General features: G+C 49.6%; 3 protein-coding genes across 3 annotated transcripts; all 3 read right to left on the minus strand.

The window, feature by feature from the left end:
- Positions 1-581: 581 nt before the first annotated feature.
- Positions 582-4236, minus strand: ATF4 (activating transcription factor 4). The gene is made up of 3 exons (XM_035551731.1): positions 3300-4236; positions 2049-2360; positions 582-1526 (listed from the first exon to the last, which is right to left on the minus strand). Exons 2-3 carry the CDS (start codon positions 2260-2262, stop codon positions 673-675), a joined length of 1068 nt encoding a protein of 355 aa, XP_035407624.1. The 5' UTR covers positions 2263-2360; positions 3300-4236; the 3' UTR covers positions 582-672.
- Positions 4237-13309: 9073 nt separating this feature from the next.
- Positions 13310-23131, minus strand: MIEF1 (mitochondrial elongation factor 1). The gene is made up of 5 exons (XM_035551888.2): positions 22625-23131; positions 21414-21562; positions 21099-21279; positions 18761-19023; positions 13310-17670 (listed from the first exon to the last, which is right to left on the minus strand). Exons 2-5 carry the CDS (start codon positions 21555-21557, stop codon positions 16864-16866), a joined length of 1395 nt encoding a protein of 464 aa, XP_035407781.1. The 5' UTR covers positions 21558-21562; positions 22625-23131; the 3' UTR covers positions 13310-16863.
- LOC126913158 (MIEF1 upstream open reading frame protein-like) lies at positions 22800-23012 on the minus strand. Its single transcript, XM_050708417.1, has one exon. It carries the CDS (start codon positions 23010-23012, stop codon positions 22800-22802), a length of 213 nt encoding a protein of 70 aa, XP_050564374.1.
- Positions 23132-26223: the final 3092 nt, after the last annotated feature.

A 26223-nucleotide genomic window follows, 5' to 3' on the forward strand; every position in this document is an offset into this window, starting at 1 on the left:
AGAGTAACCCCACTTACTTGGCCCAGTGACAACCCAGCCCAAGGACAGCTCCTACCTAAACCCCACTGGCTAGGGACGGAAAACTTTCCCTGCAGGTATTTTGCGCTTGTCTGGAGACCCACTGCAAGACCAGGAGAAACCAAGAAAGCTCAAAGCTGCCGTTATACCTAATCGCCTTCTAGCAAGCTTTTTGTTTCTAACTTGGCAATCACTTTACCTTGTATGCACCATTCATCTACAGAAAAGTACGTTGGAAGTCCCCTTTTCAAAAATCATCTTTAACTTGTGTGTTCTTCCACAGGATCCTAAATTGAGCATGCCTTTGCTACTTTAAACCTGTTTAGCACAGTATGATCTCCCTTGGTTCAACAGTAGTTTGTGTGTTTACTTAATTGTATGTGAATTATGAGTCGCTGCCTGAACAACCTGAAGGCACTTCCACACCTGATCGATTTCCCCTCGCGTGGGACAAGCAGCGCAGTTACCCACACCAGCATTATGAACCAAGGAGCCCAAATTATCTTGTCTGGGTAATGTGGTTTAAGTTATGCTTTAGAGGAACCCATTTATCTCACACACAATTGCAAGTTTACTATAAAATAATTTATTAGACAGCAATACACAGCTTTAGCAGCAAGCTTATATACACGCACATAGAAACTACTGACTACCCTACTCAGGGACCCTAGCTCTTTTGACCTTGGCCTTCCGGACCTCTTCAATCAGATCTTTTAGGTACTGAATTTCCTTACTCAGGGAATCTGCTTTCTCTTTCAGGGCCTGATTCTTCTGCTCCAAGTCTCTGCACTCCCCAGACAGCGCCTCCTGTTCTGCCCTCTTCTTCTGTCGGTAACGTGTGGCAGCTGTCTTATTCTGCTCCATCTTTTTCAGTTTCTTATCTATTTTCTTTTCTCCTTTCATCTTTGCTGACACTACCTTCTCAGCAGGATGATCATAGGGTTTGGACCGCACAGAGCCACAGCTGGCATCTGCAGGGAACTGGTTGTCATTGAGGGATCCAAGTGAATTGGTAGGACTGTGTTGGGGTGTTCCCAGGTAGGAGTCTGGGCTCATGCATATTCCACTATCATCAGAATGGTTCTCCTCCTCCTTCTCAGACTTAGTGATCACTACCACAAAGGTGGGGCCCCCCTCCAGTTTTCTTTCTCCTTCCAGAACATCCACTTCACTACCTAGTTCTAAACTAAATGAATGGTCTGGAGTAGAAGTAAGAGACCCTGGGGAGAGGGGAAAAGTCCAGAGGGAAGCCAATGGGGCCATTGGATCTGCTCCAATTGGAGATTCAGGGAGATTGGTGATTAGGTCAGGGATCAGTGGAGGTTCTTTGCAGTGAAATTCCTGGGTGGTAGGGTTAAATAGGAGATCACACGTGTCTTCCAACGTGGCCATCAGCTCGTCTGGTGAGACGGTGGCGTCCAGATGTTCCATACCTAACAGGGCATCAAAATCAAATTCCTTCAGATCCATCTTCTCCACCATCCACTCCATGCCAGAGAAGGCATCCTCTGATAAGGGTAAAAAAAGAACAACACTTTTCATTAAAATGGCAACCAATAGTCAAGTTTCTTTAACTTATCTAGGACAAAAGTAATTTTAACACCTCCCTTGTTTCTTTTATTAGTATCAAAGGATTATATTACCAACACTGGCTGCAGGGTACAACGTAAGCCCTAAGCTGTTCTGACATTCCATCCCTCTTACTCTAATACTCTAAGAATTCAAACTCATTTGAAGCATACAACCATGCTTGTTTCTTGTGACCTCTTCCAGGGAAGACTACTGTAACGGTTGGTATGTTATTAAAAAGGCAACAGAAGTGTCATTTTATCATACGCCAGTTCAGTAACTAGCAATTTTGTGTTGTGTAAGCAGTGCTGTACACATGGTTTCCCAACCAAGGTATGTATATGAAGTTACCTTCTCATAAATGAGAAGACTTGCAACTTTATTTCTGAATAAGAATGTTCCAGAATTTATTATATGCAATCGTAACTGATGCACCCTGCGCAAATAAAGTATTATCTTACCCTGGCTGCTATCTATGGTGTTGCCTAAACTGTCCACAGCGAGCCAATTGGAGGAGACTGCCTTAGCCTTGTCGCTGGAGAACCCATGCGAACTGAGGGGCTCGGCCACCTCCAGGTAGTCATCTAGGAGTCCCAGACTTTCCTCAGCCACCGAACACGGCTGGCTGAAGGGGGATGACACCCCCAACAGCATCTCGTTGTTCAAGAGGCTCATCTTGGTCAGTTTTTAGTGCTTTGATGTCAAAGGATGTGGATAAGCTGAGGGTCTTTTCGTCGACTACAGCAGTGCTGCTGTGTGGTGCTTTGAAAAACCTGCAAGACAGACATTTTTTTAAATGCATCAGTACTTGTTCTGCCAGCTTTTACAGAAAAAATGTCACTGCAGGGGGCACGGCAGTACATACTTGCAGAACTGCAGTTTTCAGACATGGCCAGGGCCGGCCCAGCCCCGCCCCCGTGACTCACCCCCCCCCCCCCCCCGCGGGCGGCCGCAGCCATTTCACGATCGCGCCACTTCCTTCTCCCCACCCGGCCGCCATTTTGTGCCTGCCACGTTTCCACTGGGGCTGGGGCACCGCGTGGCTCGGGCGGCTGCCAGCAGAGAACTTGGAAGGAGCTAACAACCCTTTAAAAAAAATAATCCCACTTACCAACTAGGGGATGGGAAAACTAATCGAGTGCCTCACGCTGCCTTGCAGTTCCTAGATGGCATAGACCACCCCCACCCCCCGACGATCAGGACGGACTTAAAGCTGTAGTATTAAAGGATTATTGTACTGCTGCCGACTTATTAATAGCTCCATTTTATCTCCTCATAACGCCAAGGATAGGGCTTATACTAAAACCCGATGCCTCATCTTCCTCACCTACAAAAGCATTCCCCCACGCTAAATAAGAAATCCTTCCTGGGAAGGACTACTCTTACTCCCACGGAGACCCCCAATAAATGCGGAATTCATAAGCTTTTAAAAAGCTTTTTTTCCTTGAACTACATGATTATTTTTTCCCCATTTCCTTCTTAAATTCTGCTGTTTTTCCCGACATCCCCGCAGGTTAAGCCCACAGGACGATGGAATCCCCTTCCTCTCTCAAGCCTTAATCCCTACTTTTTTTCCCCCAAGGCGATATCGTTCATTGTCATAGGGATGACAAACCCACCCCAGAACGTCACTTTAAGGAGAAAAAAAAAAAAAAAAAAGGGGGTCTAGCACTCAGGGGAGGGAACGCCCGCCCCTCACACCCGATACTCACGCCATGGTTGCAGATGCCGGGGATGTGCCGAGGCCGCCGCCGCTGCTGCTGCGCCTGGTGCACTGGCCGGTGCCGCCGCTGGCCCTGCCGCCCTTAGAGAGCCATGGCGGCCAGGGGAGGGGGGGCTGCTCCGCTCGGCGCCGCGCGGGGAGGCTCTGCGCGCACAGCCACCGCCACTGCCTGCCACCTCAGGAGCACCCACACAATGAGGTGGCAGCTCCCGCCCGCCGCCTTTATATAGAACCGCGCTAAGCAGAACGAGACCCGGACGTGAGGTGTCCTTCCGCCTAGCGTCGCCTGCCTCTCGCCAGCGCCCGCTAGCCCCTAGATTGACTTTTTGGGCTTCTACTCCGGCCGTCCTGCTATGAAATAGTCGCGGGAGCCACCGATGAGGGCTGGCCGCCCATCGCGGAGCAGCTAAATGGGGGGGACTATATCGGTGTACATCCGCGCCGCCAAGCGACGCGAAGTCACGTGACGGAGAGGCTGAGGGCGCTCCCCCCTCCCCTCGGGGACCGTCGGGGGGGGGGCTCCCGCTCCCGGCCGCCAACAAAGACGGGGCGCTCGCCGAGCAGGCATCACGCGGGCACGGGGCGCGCTGATTGGCTGGCGGCGGCTCGTTCACGTGCGCCCTGAGCTGCCATTGGCTGGGGCCCGAAGGAGGCCAGATGGGGAGGCGAGGGGGGCGAGGGGGGCGAGGGGGGAGGAGAAGGAGCACCTGGGCGGCAAAATGGCGACGTGAGGCGCTTGGAGGGGGGGGGGGGAGGTGATGATGCCACTGCTATTGTGCCTCTCGTTGGTTTCCTTAACCTACACTGACCTAGTTTCTCCAAGCACCGTCCCCTTCATTTCTAATGGCCCCTCTCGTCCTCCTCACAGCTCCCGTGAAGCGAGGAGGTGGCATGCTGCCGTGGCCTCCTGTTCCCTCTGATAAAGCGTGAGACGAGGGCAGCGCCGCCTCCCCTCCCGGCCTGCCCCCGCATGCTGCGCTGAGATTAAGATTATGGTTGTTTTGGGGCACGGGTTGTGTGTCCACACGTGTGGCAGCGTGCATGTCCCTGACCCGACACTGCTATCCTCACGGCTATGGCGTAGCATCGACCTGGGGTGGTTTGTGAAGAGAGCTGTGCTACCAAGGAACCGAGAGCCTGAGTCTAATTAGTGCACTGAACCTACGCAAGAACTAACACTGAATTCAGTTATTCCCCAGCTGTGAAACAAGAACTTTCTCCCCTCCCATCTCACATTGACGCAGTTGCTTCCCTCTTCTCTGTGCAACCATTACTGGGACCCATGTGAGCATTAATGGATCACCTACATAGCCTCACAGCTGTGAAAGGTAGCCTCACCTTGGAAAGTTTTTAATGCACGGTTTCACATTATGTTTTATCTGACCTAAATCAACTAGGTGAGAAGGCAGCCCTGCACCCTTCTACCTCCAACCCTGCCTATACAATTCTTCCAGCTCAGCTAGCTAACCCAGTACAAAATTCAGGGGGACAATTTTCTGCTGGTTTCAGTCCCCTCGTCATTTCATTCATGACACACAACCAAGAGAAATACAGCTTCAAGTGAGCTGGGAAGATCAGTTTCCATGTGTTCCCTCACTATGTCAGAGCCATCTAGCTTCAAACGGTTGCTTTTCCTTGTTGCCAGCCCCACAGCATGCCATCAGCTCTGAGAGTTAAGGTGGGTCCTTGCTTGCTCAAACATCATAGTCCTGTAGGTCAAACTCCTCCTTGCTACTTCTGCAAACGGCTCCACTGTTTTCCAGTTAGGGCTCGGTGGTATTTGTGTAAAGCCATGGCCTTCACTGAGTTTGTACAGGTGTAACTGTCTGGAACTTATTAAACAGCTCGACTAATAATTTATGAAGACACATGACCCGGTTTCTACTTTTAGCAGGAAGATGTTACCATCACCACTACAAATCAGGGTAGGTCACTTCACCTCTGTAAACTGAACACTGGCAGCTGAATGAAAAGGGCAATTTTTCCTCTGTGTTGGGTTGTTGTATTTCTGTTTTGTTTTGTTTCTCTGGAATCAACCACAGATTTTGAAAAGACTCATTAAAGTGGAGGAGGCAGCAGAGGAAAATGCCTTCCGACATCAGAAAACACCACAATAGCAACTGAGTGATTTAGGATGACTGTTCTGACAAATGCACAAACAAGCAGGCAGATCTTGCTTCAAAGCACAATTCAGAGGATGCAGCAGCTTTCAGTGAAGCCAGGTGGGGGGTCGGATGGGTGGTTGGGTGGACAGCATCTCTCTGTCCTGACTAGCTAAAGGAGAGCTCTCACATCCCCCACCTTGCCTGCTTGCCCCTCCTTGTAGTGAAAAGGGTGATTGTACGACTGTAATTGTAGCTAAATAAACAGAAACGCTATACACATACACACCCTATCCTTCATCTTGAAAAGGTAATTACAGATTCCTGTGGAAAGGACTCTGGGTATGTGTGAGCAAGAATCACGCAAGCAAAAATGAAATATGCAATGAGGAACTTAACCCAGATCTGCCTGTTCCCTAGCTGCCTGGTTTCCATTTTGTGTGTAAATGCAGAAATTTGTCTGCGTTTTGAGCTCCAGACAGATTTTTTTTTTCTACAGTCCCTAATCCTAGAAGTGAAATCAAGTAACCAAAGTCCAGCCATTTAGTGAGCAGTGTATTTTTCCCCATTTTCTGAAGGACTGCACAATTAACTGTTCTTACATAATTTAATGAGATACATTTCTAATTCCTTTATAAATCGTGTCTCTGTGTTTGCAGATTTTACATCAGAGGTTTCTCCTTTGTAGCTAGAGTTTTTTGACTGAGTAAGAAGATAATTCTTTAAGCCCAATTAACAATTCCTTGGGAATTTTTGTACAAAGAAAATATTTTCTAAGCAGAGGACTACTAGCTACCCACTAACTCATATGTCCCTTTCCAGTATAGCAGAGTATATTTATTTATAGCTCAGACGTTGTGGAGAGAAGTCTGATAGCTCTGAAGAAAATTGAATTTACAGCACAAAAACGGGGCCCCTGAATGAAGATTAATTTGTGTGTATGGTCAATAAACTCCTGATGACATGTTAACAGCTTTAGCACTGCTGATGTTATTTTCCTGCCCTGGGTACCATATCTCAGCAAAAAGAGCTCCTGCAATAAGTCAGAACCATCCATATCCAGAAGCAAGGGGACAGCCGCAGGCAAAAGGAGATGCTCACGCAGAGCTCACAGCAGGGTAGAGGCCAAAGTGACCTTGCTGGGGAGTGATGAAATGCCCAGATAAATACAGCATTGCAGAAAGCATCAGGAGGTGGAAAACCGATACTCCTCCACTCATGCTGCTCCTTCTTTGAGATGGAAGGATAATATATGGGCTCTTTCTTTCTTTCTTTGTTCTTTCTTTCTTTCCTTCTTTCTTTGTTTTCTTTCTTTTTCTTTCTTTCTTTCTTTCTTTCTTTCCTCCTTCCTTCCTTCCTTCCTTCCTTCCTTCCTTCCTTCCTTTATTTCTTTCTCTCTCTCTCTCTTTCTCTCTTTCTTTCTCTCTCTCTCTTTCCCTCTTTCTCTCTTTCTTTCTAAGCTAACGTTGCAAAGGAAAAGAGGTTTTCTTCTATCAGAAAATATACAGGAGCTAAACATGCCAAACGCTCAGCTGTTAAGCATGCAGAAGACAGGGCAGACGTAAATGTTTCCATAGTGACATCTCCTCACACAGTCTCGCCCATCTGTATACGATGCTCAGGGACGCACTCCTGGCACAGCATCGCAGGGAAGCAAGGCAGGGGGGGCACCGGGGACATGAATTACCAGGCCACAGAGGCAGCCAGCAAAAGTAATGGAGATGGAGGCGTTTGCTCCTTCCTGGAGTGCTGGGACAGCCAGAAGGGCTTGCAGACACTGCATCAGGTGCACAACCCCATGGGGGCACTGGGCGGGCAACGCTGGGTCTCACACCCCAGGGAATGGGCAGATGAGCTTTTGGCTGCCCCTGGGCCCTGCTGGAGTGGCTGGGGAGGAGGGGGTGTTGCCTGCTTCCCAGGAGGATGAGTGTGAGGGCAAGTCCCGGAGGGGATTCTTGTGATAATTTCTGGCCTTTGAAGCGTCCATCAGATGGGCAGGACAACAGGAAGCAAAACCCAGGCTTACAACTTTACTCTGCACTTCAATGAGCAGAGAATTTCCAGAGGCCAGCAGGAATTTTTACAGGAGACGAAGTGCTGAGGGAAACACAAAGGAGGAATGAGGCAAAGTGCCTAGAAATTCTGCGAGATTTCAAGGGAGAATTACCTACAATCTCTACAGCTCAGGCTAATTCACAGCGCTTCGTTGCTTCCCTCCTCACATGGCACAAACAGATATCCGAAGGATTGTTTCTGCCAGATTCTCATTGTAAGCTCTTTAGGGATCGCTTTATAGATGTTCCACTTTAAAACTAGATTGAGAAGCAAATATATGTGATTAAGGATCAAGCTGGGAGGTATTAGTGTCCATCTTTTATTACATACAAACAAAAAATAAGTTAGCCATATGCTGTGCCTCGTTTGTTTTGGACTAGCGCACCAAATGGAACCTCTAATAAATCATTCATTGCTTACCCACCTCCTCGCTTTCCTTATGTTTCCATCCTGTTATGTAAATATCACTGACATTAGAAATGAGACTAATAAAAAAAAAAAAAAAGGATTAAATCTGCAGGTTACATTTGCAACTTACAGTTCAATTATTTTAGACAGATATGGAAACAATCCTGGTTGTCCACCTACATTTTTCTTACCGAGCAAACGTGGGCATGCCAAGCACATGCTGATAGCTCACAAAATATGGCTCTCCAGAGGCTGAGTTACTCGGAATCAGCCAGGCTGTGGCCAGCTGCTACAAGTAAAAACATTGTGCAAATCCTGCTAAGAGGGAGGTAAGTTTTAGCTTGTAACTTGCCTGAGCATGAATTTCCTGAGCAAAGCTACAACTGGTTGAAAATGATGTTTAGCAAAAAATATGTGTGATGGGGGGAGGGAGCTGACTTTTGTTCAGACCATCGGGGAATTTTTTGGTTTTCACATCTTCCAGACGTGTTTTATTATGATGAAAGGATTCAGGGGTCAAGAATAATCCCTCATGTGTATTAGCACATATGGGAGCAGTTTAGCACACAAACGAAAGCCTTCCAGTTGTCCAAACAATAAAAGAACAGAAACATATCTCCTGACAACCCTTGTTCTTCACAGGGCTGTAGTTCATGCAGGCCCGCAGCAGATGTGTGTGCGCTCAGTGCCCCTCAAAGTGAAGGTGCCTGCTGTACATCAGTAGCGTCTGCTGAAGCCACATGCGTGCCAGGTGTCCTGTGCAAAAAGATAAAAAGGAGAGTGGCAATGCAAATTATTATTTATTTATTTTTTTCCCTAGCAGTGCAAAGTTAGCAGGAGCTGAGGCCTGAAAAGCAGGTACAGATTATGAGGCTGCAGCATCTCAGACAGCCACAGACGCCTGTGGGTGAGCTAACAGCCCATCACCACTTCAGTGGGTTCGACTTTCTCCGTCTCAGTGTCCCTTAGACTCGTCACAGTGAGGACTCCTTGCTGCATCAGTCCAACAGCAATTACCTGGCTCTCCCTGAAGCCGGCACCTAAACTAGCAGCTTTCTGAAGCACATGGAAAAGTTATCTGAGGTTGAGTTATACCGGCCTCTGTACTCAGCAGGGAGGATGCATGATGAAAGGCTGGTAATACCAGACTATGTTCTGTGTGCTCAGTCTAGGGATTTGTTTTTAACTTTGTGTAACTTCAGAGGGTCTTGCAAGGCCAGGAAGAGAGGCTGTAAATGGGTATACCTTATACATGAAATAAAACAGGATCCTGGGGATACCTTGTGTGTGCGTGAGGTCTCTTTGTCTCTGAAGCTGTCAGGTAGCTTGAGCAGGAGCACTGACAAACCAGGTAGATCAGGTGAAGCTCTGAAACTCATCCGGGGATAAATCAGTGTTGAGGCTGTAGCTCCCCAGCTCCATAGGGAACACTTGCAGATGTTACTTAGTAATATTTTTCCATTGCTTGTAGGCAGCAGCTGCTTGGTGGCTGGAATTTAGCAGCAAACTTTAATCTGTTTCAATATATGTATTTGTTTATAGGGAAGGAGAGAGAAAATATTGGCGGATGTCAGCATGGCCAGGATGGCATTGAGTTGATAACCTTTTCCTGAATGATTTTCATTTTCCCTCCCAAGGTCTCTGTGTTAGGAGACTTGTCAAAGGATGCTGCAAAGAAGATTCTTTGATCCAGCCTCTGCTGGGAGGTATCGATGGCCTGCTCTTTTGGCATTCAGAGAGTGAGACCTTGTCCTGGGATTGTGATGAAGGTAGACATCTCCTCTGAGTCTGAGGAGCAGGCGCTGTTCAGGAAGGTAATGCCTGAACATCTTGGTCAGGCTGTCTCAGCGAGACTGATCTGAGACTGACCAGAAACACCTGTCTGCCCAGAGCAGGGCAGGCTCTGTCTGACCACAAAAGGGCTGAGTCTGTCCCAAGCCACGAGGTTTGAGAGTCCAGTCTGCCCATGAAACCACGCCTCTTCTTCTGCAGTGCAGAAATGATGGAGATGGATCTCTCTTCTTACTAACTTTCCCTTCTTGTGCAAGAAAGCAATGACAATTTGTAAAATAAAATTAAAAAAAGGGGTGGGTGGGGAGTTCTTAACCCAAATCACCAGTTCATTCTTCAGAAAAAAAGGCACTGGACTAGATGCTTGCTACGGTCTCTCACGGCCACAGGCGGTAATTTGGAAATTAAGAGATTTGTGCCTTGGTCACGCGCTTGCCTCAGCAAAAACCGACCTCCGCTTGAATGCCAGGAGGCTGGGCCCCCTGCCAGCATGCTCCCTCACAAGCAACGTGGGAGCCGTGACTCTGTGGGATCCCTGCGTCTTCTACTATCTTTGCTTTGGCATATCTCAGGCCCTCTGACAGCATATCGCCACTGCTATAAACCACCGGGAGCCTGAACATAACTCAGATGATGTTATCTAGGTAAGCGAAGGTAGTTATTACGTCCAAGGCCGTAACTACCCCCTGTGCTAAATAAATTCAAGAATTTGAAAGCAAAACCGTCTCTCTGCTGTACTCCTTCTAAGAATGATTGCTTCTTGCCTTTCAAAGGGGGGAAGGAGCCTGCTAGAGCATTACGAGTTTTGAAGGAATGTCTGTCGCGGGACAGGTAAAGAGCCAACACACTCCATCATTTGCCATCTATGCCCTTCTGTCTGTTGCCTGTTACACCTCTGTCCTTTGCAATGCCAAGCAGAATGAGACAAGAAAGTCGTATAGGACCAGGATTGTTAGAGTGGGATGTTTAATGGGGCAGTATATCACCGCTGCCTTTGCTTCTGTGGAACAGCAGCGATTCTACAACGAAGGGGTAGGCTTGTGTTGAAGCTGAGGGAACCATTGCCTTAAAAAAAGAAAAGCAAAAACAAACCCCAGAGAACTCAAGCAAGTGACTTTTTCCCATTATTTGTATAGAGAAGGCTTTTCATGAAGAATGTGGATAGATTTTATACATATATATGTATTCTTCCCCTGAGAAGCTTAGCACTGAGTGTTAATAGACAGATCAAAGAGCTACTTAGCCACTGGAGCCAGGGAAATTGAACCAGGGCAGCAAAATAAAAATCAATCGTGGCTTTTAGTGTGCTAAAAGTGATTTTGTTCAGAACTGACTTCTGCGTGAGTACTTTGTAAAGCTTAAGATGATGAAAAGTTTGAGTTCCAAACACCAAACTCCATCTCCTGCTCTCCTGCTATCTGTAACATGACAAGAATGCTTTCTACATATGGAATGATTTCAGATCTTCTTGTCCTTACCCTTTGGTCTGACTACCCTCTTTAGTCTTACCATTTGCAAGGTTATTCCCCAGGATCACATACTATAAAGATATTATTAGCCTGCTCACTGCCACATTTCTGGCTCAGTGACTTGTGAATAATGCTGTCCTTCTCGGAGTACGCTAATAAAACTTCTACACCATGCAATCCCTAATGGTGTAGAGGGCATACTTGTTACATGAGGGCTATTTTAAAATGGTTTTGAATCTTTAAAAAACAAAAATATAAAAGGGAAAAAAGAGGAAGGGTGGGGAGGATATTTCTTGAATCCCTCAGATCATAAAACTTGGCCTGACAAGGGTAAAAAAGAAAAAATCCAGATACCTCAAACAGTTCCCCAAGTGTCTAGACTGCAGCAGTCCTCTGAGGGATGAGGGATGGAAGCCAAAGCTAGATTTCACTGGTGGGAGGGAGACTCTCCCTTCTCTTGCTTGCTGCATCTGTGCGTAAAGCTCCAACATTTCTAGATCCAGTCTCAGATTGAGCGAGCCACGCTGGAGCCATTCAGTCATACCTAGTGTGGGTAGTGGGCCAACATATTTCATCTGACTTGGAAGAGAAACTCCTCGTTTGGAAGAGGTTCCCCCTTTTTTTTTCCATGAAACTAATTCAAAAAAGCAGCAGCTGCTTGAAACTTTTCTGGAGTTTGGAATAATAAAATAAACCCTAGAAAAACCACAGAAGTGACTGGGTGGGGGAGAGGGTCTATGGGGAGGACAGTATTCATCATGCAGTTCAACACTTCAGCATGATAATCTCAGAGTTGGGGCACAGTCGCCCTCTCTACCCCCAGCTTAAGATTTGTTACAGAACAGTCAGGCTGGAATTTATTTATTTTTTTAAAATGAAGAGATTAAAAAAAAAAAGTGAAATGTAAATTTGGCTACATGCATTTCCAGGACAGGACTGTGGTTATATAAAAAAGCGCGCAAAACATTTTGCTTTTTCCGAAATTCACTCTCCTGAACTCTTTGTTCCTTAGGCTAAGAACAAAAGAGAAGCGGAGTCTTTGCAGCCTGGAGAACCATTTATGCTGTTCTTTGCAGCAGCAGCCATTTGCATACATGAAATAATTATCATGACTCCTCTCAATTATTTCTTCTCTACGTTAAACAAACCCCTACCTTTTGATCTTTCCTCGCTCTTCATGCCAGGACAGCTTTTATGCAAAGGTGCAAACTGCTACATACATTAAGCGTGTATTGCAAGCTCCAAGCTTTCCAGGGGCATTAGTGTGAGAGGTGTCATACCTGGCACAGCTTCCACAGAGCTGCTTGTTTTAGCTGTTCCCATAAGCGTCCTTACAATGTGAAATATGCTCGATCTCACCTGTCTCTAGCACAGAACAGATTAAAGGGAAAAAAAATAGAGAAGAGGCATCAGGAAAAATAGAGATGGAGAGACTCCCTTTCTAACATAATATATTCTCCAAGCTAGTTAAATGTTAATTGCTGAGTCCTCATTAAAATGAGTCTCATGGGTTGTCTTTACTTTAGCAAGTCTTCCGAGAATTAAGGAGCTGGGATCCACCACCTCGTGCTTTTCTTTATGTCGAACGCTTCCCCCCCTCCTCCCAAGCAGGCACATAAAACTGGTTTTTGCTGCGAAGAGAGCTTCAGCACGCCAGACCGCGGCACACCAGCTTCCTCACCGCCTCGAGGCTGATGCCTGGATAAGACAGGAACTCATTTGGCAGGGGAGAGGATCGGCGTGTAGAAACAAATGTGCCACGGAGCAAGGGTGGGGGGAGTCTGCGCAGGAAAGTCAGTATCAGAAGATGCACGGAAGCTTGTGAAGTCTGGGGAACCGCATCAAGCGCGGGTGCCTGTCCGGGCGTGTGAGCTGTCAGGGAAAGGAGGGGAGGCAGAGCACCGTAATTATGCCTCATCTTGTGACTGGTGCGAACGCTGCCAGCAGCAAGCACGCCGCAGAACCAAGCTGGCTGCTTTCTCAAGGCAAGCTGCAGAGCGCTGAGCACCCCGAGCCGCAAAGGCAAAGCAGTGAATCAACAAAGGGGCACGCTGGGCCCCTGAGCGCCTGTGTGGTGCAGGATTGTGTCAGCAGCAAGGTGCTGCCCCTCCCGTGCACCCAGAGAAAAGCAGAGAGGCACCCCGTTGTTTATAAACACCAGAGACGAGCAGGTTACCGTGGAAAGTCATTTTATTTCAGAATTTCACGCACTCTTGTCACAGACCATGCACTTGAGACTTTCCCCTTTACAGATCCACAGCCTCCAGGCCTGGGAGAGATGGGGCGTCATCTCTTCACTTCACACTGCAGGTACCCACATGCTACGAGCGAGGGCCGTGAGGGCGGCCTGCCAGGAGGCAGAAAGCAGCCTCTTGGTGCCGTAACTGCTTTTGAACACTTGAAAAGAAATCAATCTGAGTCAAAGGATTAGCGGTGGAGCTCGGCAGCGGCAAAAACCCACTGCTGAGCGAGTTGGTCCTCGCCCTGCAGTTACAGGGAACAAGATGACGGTCTCATGGAAAGCTCGTGTGAGTTAAGTTACACCAGAACACACCACAGCATTCTAGGAGCCCGGGCAGCGAGCAGGCAACGCACGCCCTGGGCCTCTTACAATCAATTTGTCTCCGAGCTGCCCTGCCAGGAAGGTGGCCAGGAGCTGCCCTATTCACATTCGTCTTCAGGTCCTCCTGCTCTGTGCTACAGCTCCGACTAGACAGGAACCCACCTCTAAGACAGCCCTCGTGGCTGTATGTCAGCCTGCGTACTGCATTTAATACTGAAAGGTGCCAGCTCCAAAGGCTCCGCAACGTCCCTTTGTCCACAAGCTGGGTGCAGCATTAGTGTAAATTGCTTGCATAGCTGCCCTGCTCCTTCTTCCCTGCCTCTGCCGCCCCTTGTGCCTGCCCCTGCTCTGGCAACACTCCTGGTTGCAGTGTCCCTGCGACCCATGACGTCTTTGGCCTTTGCTGAGACTGCCACAGCAGCTATTGCCCCCTGTGGTGGCTGCCTGTAGGAGGGGAGCGTTCACCTCCCGAGAACAACGGGCTTGTGGCTAGCTCAGAGGGGGGAAAAACCCAAAGGGAAGTAGTGATTCAAGTGAAATGGAGCAAAGTCTACAGAAAAGGCAAAAAGGCAGCTTCAGTCTCCATTTGATACACAAACTGAGCTCAATAGCAGCAAGTAATGGCCATAAAATATTAATTCATTAGGTTGCCAGGAAGAAGGAAAAGCATTCATGTAAAAAAATTCTATAAACAGGTATGTATGGGGCAACTGTGCTTAAGCCAGCTCAAGACAGTGGCTTCCTTCTGCTTATTTCTCTCCTTTTTTTTTTTGTATCTACAGTTTTGAGCATTCCAAACCATGCTGCTACTCAACCCTGTATGAAGACCACAGCACTGGAGTCAGCACCAAGTGAGGGGTGAGATCACACTGAGGAAGTGAACCTAAGGGGAACTCCTGACAACCCCGAGATTTTAATATTTTCGTTGACCTTCAAGTAATTAGGAGAAAGGGGAATTTCCCCAAGTAGCCCGTGGGCTCCAAGTCTCATCTGTCTGCTTTTAGGGTAGGAAGGCTGACATCAGAAAGGCAGTGGAGGGCAGGGAAAGGAAGAGGGGAAAAAAATACGGGAACCAGAGTGAAGAGCAATCAACAACTGACCAACAGTGACTGCTGCAAAACTTACAGAACACAAAATCATACAAACGGAATTCCTGTTAACCTTTTATACACTACAGACTTTGTATACACACACACGCACTTTGAAGTATGCATCTGGCAGTCTAGAAAGTACCAGTACGCTAAGGATTAAATAATTTAAAATGTAACGTCGTGTTATCACTGTATCCGGAACACTATCTGACACGTCGGCTAAAATGGACGGATTGTCCGAGAAAGATGCTCCCACCCTCATCTCACCAGCACTGCCTCTGAAAAGAAAACAACGGCTAAAGACTCCCCTCTGTGGCTCCACTCCTGAAACTCACCTTGAAACTTCCCTGGCAAAGGGGATTGAGTCTTGAGAGGAACGGAAGAGAAAAGGATACTTGCTCCCTCCAAACTTGGCCTCTCTTGGCTAGGGAGGCTGGACAGCAAGAGGAAAAAGCTGCTGAAGCTGGGGAAAAGCAGGGATGTTTCTGTAACAATGGCTGAGATTACCATTTGGGATGCCCACAGCCCCAGCCGGACACCCTCCCTCCCCCTTTTTGAAGACAGCAGGCCAAAAGGCTGAAAGCAGCATCAAGAGTCCACGTGGCTAGTGCAGGAGATACCAAAAGTACCCCAAAATCCACACCATGGTCCAGCAGCAGGTGAGAGGACAGCCAAGGGAGAACGGCCTGGTAGCAGCGGTGGACAGGTGTGGGCAGAACTGCACGGCCGACAGGTACAGACAGACAGAATGGGAAGGTGTCACCAGCTTTCCAGCAGTAATTGCAAACTGGGAACACTGGAGAGTCAGCACATGGGAACGAGGAAGGGGGAAGGCGGCCTCAGTTCTGGGGTGACAGGGAAGGACTGAAACACAGGGAGAGCAGATTGCCAAGCCAGCTCCTCTCTAAATGCCAACTCTGCACACGTCTGCTCATACCAGCACACGGAACAGAACCCTTCTGGTGACACCAGTTTAGTCCTATCGGCTTCACCGGCTTGCAGAACCTGGCTTACACGTGCTCATTACAAAACCGTGTGAGGCACGCAGTCCTGCTTCCACCTCCTATAAACCAGGACAAGCTCCCAGGGAAAAGATGAGAAGTCCCTGTTCTCACGTGCATCTCCCAGCCCTCCCCCGTAAGGAGCCTCTCTTCCTTTAGGCCACAGACACCCGAGGAGCTGTCCTTTTTCCACTCCCAGGGCCATTCCCACCGGCACCACCCAGCAGATCTGGCTGAGCAGGAATGGCAAGCCCTGCTCCTTTGGCTTCCTCGCACAGCCAGACCACAAAAGCTTCTCCCTCCTCTGCGACAGCATCAGTGAGAAGTGCCTGCACTGGAGGTTGTTGCAGCAGACTGGACAAGCCTCAGGCCTTACTCCCGCACCCAGATCACAAAGGATGAGAAGGTTTTGTAGGGGCAGGAGCCACAGGCATTCCCCTCTTCCAAGGGCCAGAGCACTAAATACTGTCAGTGTAATCATTATTTCAATCAGAAACACAACACGCAGCCCTAACTAGAACATCTCATTCAGCCTGCCCTGCATGACTGGGTCGAAGTGACCAAAAAAAATAAAAAAAAAAAAAAAGAGGAGGAAAAGTGAGACAGTGTGGTACAGCAAAGAAAAAAAACGTGAGGACAAAATCAGGCTGGAGGAAAGGAAACCTCAGTGCAAGTCTGCTAAAGTTGTCACTGGATTCACCAGCCCACTTCCACCTTCTTCAGACCAGAGTGGACTCGCTGCAGTAAGCACACTACAGGAGAAAGAAGTGCATAGTTATTGTGTTTGGTTTTTTGTTTGTTTTTGTAGATGCTTGAGCATCAGTAGAATTTATGCAAAGATCTTAGAGCTGCAGTTTCAGCCTCTTTTCCCTAGCCAATGGGTACCTGTTGGGGCAGAGATGGTGGAAACGGACCGGTAGCACCAAGAAATCCAGCGGGAGCACCAACTCCACAGCAGGAAATAATAATGAACCGAAAGGAGACAGAGAGAGAGAAGTGGAGGAGACATGTTTCGCAGTAATCCAAGTCCACCTTGGCTAAACCCTAGCAATGTTTCCCCAGGTAAGGCCCCGTTACGTCTGCAGCAAGACCTCTGGCTCTGAGAGAGAGCTGTAGAGGGTGTAGCCCAATTCATCCACTTCTTCCGGGGTGAGCTCCGAAAACAAGTTCACCTTGGGGTTCAGGGCGCTGGGGAGGACGCCCGCCTCCAAGTAGCGGATCAGCCCCTTCAGCGCCTGCAAGAAGCGATCAGCCAGCACGTCCTGGGACCAGTCGGACTCCTCCTGGGCTAGGTGCAGGATGACGTTGGTGAGCTGGCTGGCGGTGAGGTGACCCAGGGCTGGGTTCGACTTGCAGACCGCTTTGAAGATCTTCAGGCACAAGCAACGGCAGCCAGAATCGCACTGGTCCAGGGCCCGGAGGCGAGCTGTTTCTGCTGGCCGCAGGCTCAGTCGCCACAGATTGTCATTCTGGGCCAGCCGGTGGGGTTTGGCCACGAGGATGATGTCACCCAGCGTCAGGGACGGTAGGAAGTCAATAAAAAGGTGCCGTTCGGGATCGTACTGGACTTCCAGCGTCAAATCTGCCGGGGGAGCTGCCGGACGGATCACGTAATCCAAGAGAGTCCCGATTGCTGGCCAGTTGATAGAGCCAGCTACAACTTTCTCAAAAGTCTCTGCTACAGCTTTGGGGGAAAGGTAACCTCCCACCACACAGCGGTCCCAGTAGCTGCTCCCACGGGGAAAGTACTCCGGGTTTTCCCGACGCACCAAGTAGAAGCCAGGAATGTTCATGATAGTGTCCTCCCCGGGGATGCACGACCATAGGTTCTGCTCCAGCATGAGAGGGACAATGAGCTGGATGTGGTCAGCTGTCACTACCTTTCACAAAAGAGAAAAGTTGGTAAGAACAAGCCTTCTCTCGCTGCACTCGGCTTTATTCACCACCTTTTGAATAGCCTTCTGTTCAAAGGAACTTGGAATATGGATTCGGCTGCCTCACTCTCCTCTCTGCATGGGATTCACAGCCTCCCGTTGCCAAAAGGCATTTTTGGAGGACTGTTTCCCATCAGCAGTGGGATAACGCCAAGGCATAACACAAGCTAATGCTGATATTGCTATTTTGAGATCTAAAGGTTATTTAAAAATACTTCAGGACCTGACATGGACTGCATACGGAAGAATCATTTTGCCTCTTATCACTCTAAGTTGTGAGATGGAGCTGGCCCAGGACACAGCAACACCGTGTGATAATTTAAAACTGGAGGCAGAGCATGAGGTTTCCAGACAAGCTTAAGTTGCCACGGTTTAATTATCCCATGCTACAACCAGGTACTGCCCTCACCTGGTCTGCCACGCTGTTCAGAAAACGGTCATTAAAGATCTCTTTTCACTAACGTGATTAAGACCCCAGATCTCAGTTTCACTTGACGCTCCACACTCCGTTCCAGAGCTCTGACTCAAAGCAAAAAAGCGTGCCTCTGAATCACTCACTATAGCCATGGGCATCTTTCCATCAGGGAGATATGCAGCAGGGACTGCTGTCCAATCCAGGTCTGTCATGCATTAAAAAAAGAGTAGGGAAGACCTACATGAATACAGAGGAGTTCTAAGGGAATATCACGTATTTGGAAGGAGACAGAAGGGACAGGCAGAAAACAGGTGGAAAAGTGGTACGAGAAACACAGGTAAAGGAAGAGAAGAAGGAGAAGAAAAGAAGGGCGAAGATAACCCAGAGAAACGAAATAGCAAAAAGCAAATGCTTGGCAGACAAATCCAGAGCAGCCTGGTCAGGTCTGTTCAAATGGCATTGCAGAAATCAACGCCTGGCTCCGCGGTGGGAAACGCCACACCGAGAGCCTTATTACAGAGGAATGCTGTGCTGAGGCAGCACCGCCGGCAGGGACGCCCGAAATGCCCCCGCCTCGTCAGCCTGCTGAATAATGCCCCGTCACGAGGCCCCAGGAATTACCTGCAGGTCGTCATACAGGCTGCCACTGAGGTACATGTCACGCAGAGGCATGTCCGGCAGCTTGGCACGGAGGAAGCTGCGCAGCTCGGCACAGATGTCCACGGCTGCTTGCTTGGCCCGGGCCTGCTCGTCTGCTGGGATAGCTACCTTCCTCCGGTAATAGGCGAAGAGCTTTTCTTGCAGAGACAGACGAAGGCGGGATTTTTTCAGCTCCACTTGACTCCTCTTGGCAGATGGCTTGGGCTTTGTGGGTCGGAAAAAGTCTGCAAGACAGAAGGAAAACTTGGATTGTCCGCAGTGTTTCACCGTGATCTGCAAAAAAAAAAAAAAAAAAAAAAAGTCTACAGCGCAGAAGCGCAGCCTCCGAGATCTCAAAAAGCTTTCAGCAGACATTTTGCAAGCTTTACGCAGTTATCAGTCGAAAGGGGGACGTTGAAAATCGTTGAAAAAAGCTACTATGAGAATCAAGTGGGATGAAAACAAGTTATCAGATTTGGAATTTAGCCAGAATGAGACTAACGCTCACATCGTGTACAATGAAGTAATGTTAATGGCTATGTGGGCAGTTCCTCACTTCGATTTCATCAAGAACTCAGCTGCTTTTAACACGATGCCAGACCAGCAGACCAGTAAAACACCCTTGAACAACCATCCCTACCTCATTAAGTTTTGCACAGTATGATGGATTTTTACAAATTATCAACAAAACCCAGTTCTAAGCAGGGTAAGAGACCTGAGAAGATCACGCCATCTGGAAATAAAATAGTTGTCAGGACCTTAATCACCACGTATCAGGATGGCAAGATGATGGATCTTGGGGCCAACAGGGCTCAGGCAATCATAGCCCTAATGAAAACCTTCCTCAAACTTTAACTGAACAAGCAGCAGAGAGCACATTTATGCGTATAGCAGCAATACAGTGCTTTATGCTACTGTTTGCATTATTAAGCTAACCTGCAATATCTCCAACGCCCTCTTTTTCAGGCTGCTTTCCTACAGAAACGAGCCAGGGCTTCCCACCTATCCTTCAAGCTTCTCTTAACATGGACCTAGAATTTCAGAAGTTATTCACAAGAATTAAGGAAGATTTACAGATCTACGGGATCCTAAGTCTTCGGAAGGCCTGTGGAACTTGGCGGGTGGGGGAGACACCCCCAGAGCAGTGGCGCTGTTAAGGCAGCCAGCTGTCGCGCATTTGTTCGGCAACAGGCACGCGGCCACCACACAGCACGTGCAGAATGCCTGACCGAGCAGCGCACGGATCCATCTCACCCAGACGCCGCAGCTGCTGCCTCTCGTCCCACTGGGGTCTTTTGGACAGATTTCAGGGTTTGTGTGTAAAGGAAACAGCCAAGAAAACTACAAGGAACCAGACTTTATTGCCTGTTCATGAAACAACTTACTTTTCTATCTTGAATTTTGATTTATTTTTTAAGCCAAGAACGTGAGGCAGTATTATCAAAGGTTTTATGCCTCAATCCTCATCTTTGGGGAGTCCAATGAAATGATCTAGACCCCCTCTAACACAGCTGTCTAGTCATTTAATGTTTCCCCAGCAGAATATCCATCACCATCCCGAAGCTGCCTTTCTTGCAGAGAATCTGGAAGTCAAGTCAAAGCTTGACTGTCATTTTGCAGATTCAAACACAGAGTCTGAGAAGGTCCCTGATCTTCGTTTTAATTCTCCAAGCGTGAATCTCCCAAAATGACCATGGGTTAGAATATAAAACCATTAAGAAAAAAAACAAAACACAAACTCATACAAAAAACACCGATGGACTCTAAATTACTTATTATCACACTCCGAAAGACAACCGCAAGTCCCTCTCTTTAGCTTGATGAACACTTGGTGAGCAGTACTGCTTGATTAGCAGTCCTAAAAAGGCAAAGTTTTACAAGAATTATTAGGAAAATGATAGAAATAAAATACGGAATACTGTAATAAATTACTAGTTATTCACCATTTGAATACTCCCCTCTTTAAAAAGAAGCAAACACACTGGAATGGTCCAAAGAAAAGCAACAAAGAGCTTCAATGAATGGCTTTTTATGAGGAAAGATTGCACAGGTAAGTATTCAGCTTGAAGGAGAAAAGTCTGAGGGACAGTAAAATTTAAATCCATGAAGTCATGGAGAAACGAGGAGTGCCAACAGATGACTGTTATTCACTAGTTCCCAGACTGAATTCTAATAGTTGAAGCTATCAATAGACTGTCTTAAAAGAAAAACATGAAAATACTGAGCTAGACATTAAATTCTCTTCTCCTATGTTCTTTAGAATAAATAACAGGGTTTACGGGATGATTCTGCAACGCGGGAGTGTCACACTGCTCCATACCTGCGTCAGCGGCCGAAGGAGCGGTGGGAAGGGTCTGCAGGGAGCGGCTGAGGTTAGTCTTCATGTCCTGGGTCAGTAAGCGCGAGGAGGACCCCAGCCAGTTGGGCTCTTCCCAGCTCCTCTTCCCTGACTGGCTCAAGCGGGTGGGGCTGCTGGGAGCACTGATTGCCCGGTCGTACATCTAAAGCGACACCACCAGGCACAATTTCAGCCGCTACGGGCCCGACACGTTTGCGTTTCACCCCCATCCAGTGCCAACGCCCTGTGCGTTTTGGTTTCCCACTCCTCCTTTCCATCACCCCCCTGCACGCTCACCCGTTTGACAGCCAGCGTGGCAATGCCCAGCATCGCCGCTCCACCCACGCCCAGCACGAGCCGGGCGTTGGACAGCACGAAGTCGATGGCCGTGCCGATGCCATTGTCGTCCTTCTTGCCTTTGCGCTGCCCAGCGCCTGCCATCTCACCTGGAAGACGTCAAACAAAAAGGTCAGAACAGGGCGACCCAAAAAAACCCACGTTCGTTAGTCTTAGGGTCTTTGTACGGAGCCAGAGGAAGCGGCCCCTAACCCTGCATCCCCTCCAGCCATTATCTGCCCCCCAGAGCCGAGTATTCCCAGGCACGCCACAACAGCAGCGCTGACCAAGCTCTGCAAGGGCAGCGTTTCACTGCTTCCAGCTCTGTTCATGACCTGAAGGGAAACAACCCAAATTTGATGTGGCCGCTAATCATTTAAGCGGATTTAATTATGCAATCACCTAATGCTTTTTTAAGAAAGTAACATTTACTTCAGTAACGCTTTGCAACGAAATCCCGTATATTTTGTCAAACTCTACGACCATTTACGTCTTTTCCTTTCAATTGGCGCTTCTCAGCCACAGCACGGCCTTTTTGTCAGTTTATTTTCTCATTCTCTACCCTATGCTTTAACTTCGCTCACAGACGTTGCAACGTAGGGACTGTCAAGTGCTTGTCTCTGACAAACCGGGATCCTCCCAAGAGATAGTTTTTGGACAAAGGCTGCTCCCAGGTATTTTAAAGCCACCCAAGAATCAGCATTAGAAACCACAGTGCACCACAACAGGAACAACTTCCTCACTTCCACCTGACGTTTATCCCTGCCCTCAAGCCTGGCGGGGTCGATTTCCATGCAAGTTATGCATAACACGAACATTAACGTCTCCTTACGTATGCACGTGGGTTTCCTTCAGTTCCTATTTAACCTCTGACCTTGATTTTTAAATCCAGAGAGTTTCCGCGGTCGTCTACGCATGTAAAACACGCTTTCCTAGGTAGATATTCACTGAAATTGAATGAAGATGCCAGAAAACTCTTCCAGCGTGGCTCAAGATAGAAACCACCTTCGTATTTGTCTAAGACCAGGCTACAGCATCAAAGAGATTGTTCCTGTCTCAATGGGCAGGGAATACGATCATTCTTCATCCCAAGGCATAAAATTAGACGCTTGCACAAAGTTAAGTGTATTATTAACACAAAAACCAGGGCTATAGGTGTGTAAGCGGCCTACCTGTGACCTAAAGCATTTGTACAGGGCACAGGAGTCCTGGTGGGACTGCGGAGGCACCTTCGGGGCTCCTTCAGGACGGCGGCGGGCAGGAAGCATTAATCGGCCGGGCACAATTTGGGAATTAGAGGGCGGGGGGGGGGGGGGGGGGGGGGGGCAGGAGGAGCCTCCAGAAGGCCTAGAGCAGCCCCCCCAGCCCGCTCCGCAGGAAAGCCTGCCCCTTCTCCAGCTGCCGCTCCCTGTCCTCCGGCCGCTGCAGCCCGCGGTGGCGGCGGAACTCGCTGCGGACGGCGGCCCGGTAGAAGTCGCGGTCGGTGTAGCGCAGCGCCCGGCCCCGGCGCAGCAGAGCCCGGTACAGGCTGAGGACGGCCTCCCGCGACCACGCTGCCATGGGGAGCCGCGGGGAGAACCTGCGGGGGGCCGCGGCGACGGGGCTCGGGGGCCAGGCTCCTCCCGGCGGGGGCCTCAGCGCAGCCCCGACCCTCGGCAGGGCCCCGCAGCCTCCCTCCTGCCGCCGCCCCGGGGGTCCCCCGGCAACATGGCGGCCCCGCTTCCGGGGGCGGACACCATAGAGTGGCGGGGCCGCGCGGGGAAGGAGCGGCCCCGAAGCGGGAGGCGCGGAGCTGCCTCCCCCTGGCGGCCCGGAGCCGGCGGACGGCGAGCGGGAAGGGCCACGCTGCGCCCCCACAGCGCCGCCTGCTGGCGGGGAGGAGCACACGCACACAGCCCACCAGCACCACCCTCAGGGGGTCCCAGTTTGGGCTGGGAGCGCTTTTTACAGAGTGAATGATCAAACTCACGCTCTGTGGCTTTATTGTCATGAAACACCCGGGCATGGTCTGGGAATTTTAATTACTAAGGGCAGCAGGAGGGGAGCAGCACCTGGCAGGCTCCTGGGGAGGTGGAGGGAGAGTCCCCAAACAAGGACCACTGTCTGGGTGCAAATCCCCCGTTTCCAGAGGCAAATCTCCCTTTTCTAGGTGCAAATCCCCGTTTTCCGGGGCAAATCCCCCTTTTTCAGGCACAAATCCCCCTTTTCTGGGTGCAAATCCCCCTTTTCCAGGGGCAAATTCCCCTTTTCCGGGTGCAAATCCCCCTTTTCTGGGGCAAATCCCCCTTTTTTCAGGGGTAAATCCCCCTTTTCTGGGTGCTAATCCCCCTGTTCCAGGCACAAATCCCCCTCTTCTGGGTGCTAATCCCCCTTTTCTGGGTGCAAATCCCTCTGTTTCAGCGGCAAATTCCCCTTTTCTGCATGCTAATGCCCCTTTTCCAGGCACAAATCCCCCCTTTTCTGGGTGCAAATCCCCCCTTTTCAGGGGCAATTCCCCCTTTTCCAGGGGCATATTCCCCTTTCCAGGCACAAATCCCCCTCGCCTGGGTGCTAATCCCCCTTTCCCATCCTTGCCTTCTCCACTCCAAACCTACTCTGGGAATTCATTCTTCCTCCTCAGCCACCTTCTCCCTGCAGCCTAACGAAACACGAGATGTAACTACATAACGCCTTGCCTCCCCTGGGGGAGAGGGGGAGAGAAAAAGCAAGCTGTGTGTGACAGAGGAGAGCCACATCACCCCGCTCAGTTCCCAGTGGCACCAGATATGACACTGATAGAATTCGACGGGAAGAAAAGCAGAAGCCCCGGTCCGCCTTGCTCCGTGCCAATCTCCTCTTGTTCATTTCCTTCCCGAGATAAACAACCCCGAATCGCTTTCGATCTCTCTTTGCGAGCGAGTTCGCCATGCCCCTAATCAGCCCTTTCCGAGAAAGGCTTGCTTGAACTGCAGACAGTATTCCCAGAGAGGCCACACCGCTGATTTACATAACAGCATTATCATATTTTGAATGTTGTTCTCCCCTTCTTCTTTCTCTGCATGCTATTATTATTATTATTATTATTATTTTATTTTATTTTATTTTTTTTTAACCTGTATCCACTCACAGAGCCAGGGTTTGTGTGATATTCAGACCCTTTCCTGAGTTGCTGGAGACAATCTGGAGCTTTATAAATTTTGTGTTGCAATCTTTTTGGTCTTTTCTTCCTTGGCATGCACCAAGGCAAACCTTGGCAAATGCATGTTGTTGCCCGTTTACCACATTTGCATTTTATTTACAGTCCTTTCTGATCTCCTCAAGAGTCTATAGCTTTGAGTCATCTCTTAAAAATTTTTAGCATATTGCTCATCTTTGTTTCCAGATTATCCGTTCGTACGCCAAGCTATCCAGGACCTCAGAGGCAGCGTCCATATTCCCTACCCTTAACCTTTTGCCAGAATGAAAATCGATCTTTGAACTCTTCCCTCGGCTTCCCGTCTCCTCCTTGGGTTGTTGATCCACAGAAAAGCTTTGCTTCTCACAACAGGGCTCAGTAGCCCCTGCACAGGTGCGCTGATAAATCCAGTCCTTGAAACTCCAAAGTCTGGATGAAAACATTCACAGCTGCGTGCAGCAGCCCCCGTATGTGTTACAAATGGGATCGGGCTGTGAGAAGGTGAGCAAGGGGGTGAGCTTTGGCACTTGTGATGCTTTAAGTGCTGCCACACGGCTGGTCCGAGCCCTGCTCCCCGATCCTTCACCCCGCCGGGCCATATGCACCTCACGCTCCCCTGGGGCATCGCGACCCATGCTGGGGCCGTGCGTGGGACTGGGTGTGCTCAGGCCTTGTGCCAGCACACGGGGAGGATTCCCCAGAGAAGATTTCAAGCTGTGCTTCCTCTCGAGAGCCCCCTGCATTTGCTGTGAAGGATAAATGTGAAAGCAAAAGTGTGACCGTGGCACACGGGAGTAAGACCTCCTTCCCCCGAGGTGCCGTCTCCTTGCTTTGAGTTGCTTGGGATGTGCAAAATGCTCTGGGTAAGGCTGATTTTGGGGGCTCCCCGTGCCTTCCCGACATGGGAGCTAAGGACTTCAGGCCTCCATAAGCGCCCCTCCCCAGCCTGGCCCCCTTCGGTTGCGCCTGTTTTAGTGTTTTGTTCATTTTTTTTTCCCCAGGCCGCTCGCCAGCTCCCGGGCTCCTCGCCAACAGCTGCGTGCGTGCATTGTGGACTCCTCTGGCCACACTGCTCAGCCTGCCTCCAACCTCCCCAGCACCCTGGGGCTCGCCGTGCCCACCGGCGCCTCGCTGGAGCAGCACCCACGGCCTGCCGTGTGCTCGCTGTGCCTGCGCCACATTCATCATGCCCCTCTGGCCTTACAAAGGGGAGAGGCAGAGCGACCCCCGGCCATCGCTTTCCCTTCATCCGTGCGAGCGCTGGCCCGCTGACAAGGGGCCGGGGTTGTGAACTTGAACTCTGCCTGCAGACGGTGAAGCAACATCCCCTGTGGCGCTTCCCAACCCGGCCGGCTCCTCTGCTGACCCCACCGCTCGCTCCCCCCGCAGCCCCACTGTGTGGGTGGACTTGTGCTGCCCTGACGGGACGTGCAGGCCCATGTCTTCCCACTGCCTGCAAACCCACAGAGCGTCTGCCCAGGGTGCCCTTTCTGCCCTTCCTCTCCCCTCATGGAGCTGCCAGGAATGTGGGGTGCCCTGCGGCGGGCTGGGGGCCCCTCACCTCCAAGCCTGCATCCCTGTAATAAAGATTTACTCCCTGTAATGCAGGCGGAGAGG

The sequence above is a fragment of the Cygnus atratus genome, chromosome 1 (genome assembly GCF_013377495.2).
Source record: "Cygnus atratus isolate AKBS03 ecotype Queensland, Australia chromosome 1, CAtr_DNAZoo_HiC_assembly, whole genome shotgun sequence".
Classification (NCBI taxonomy): Eukaryota; Metazoa; Chordata; class Aves; order Anseriformes; family Anatidae; genus Cygnus; species Cygnus atratus.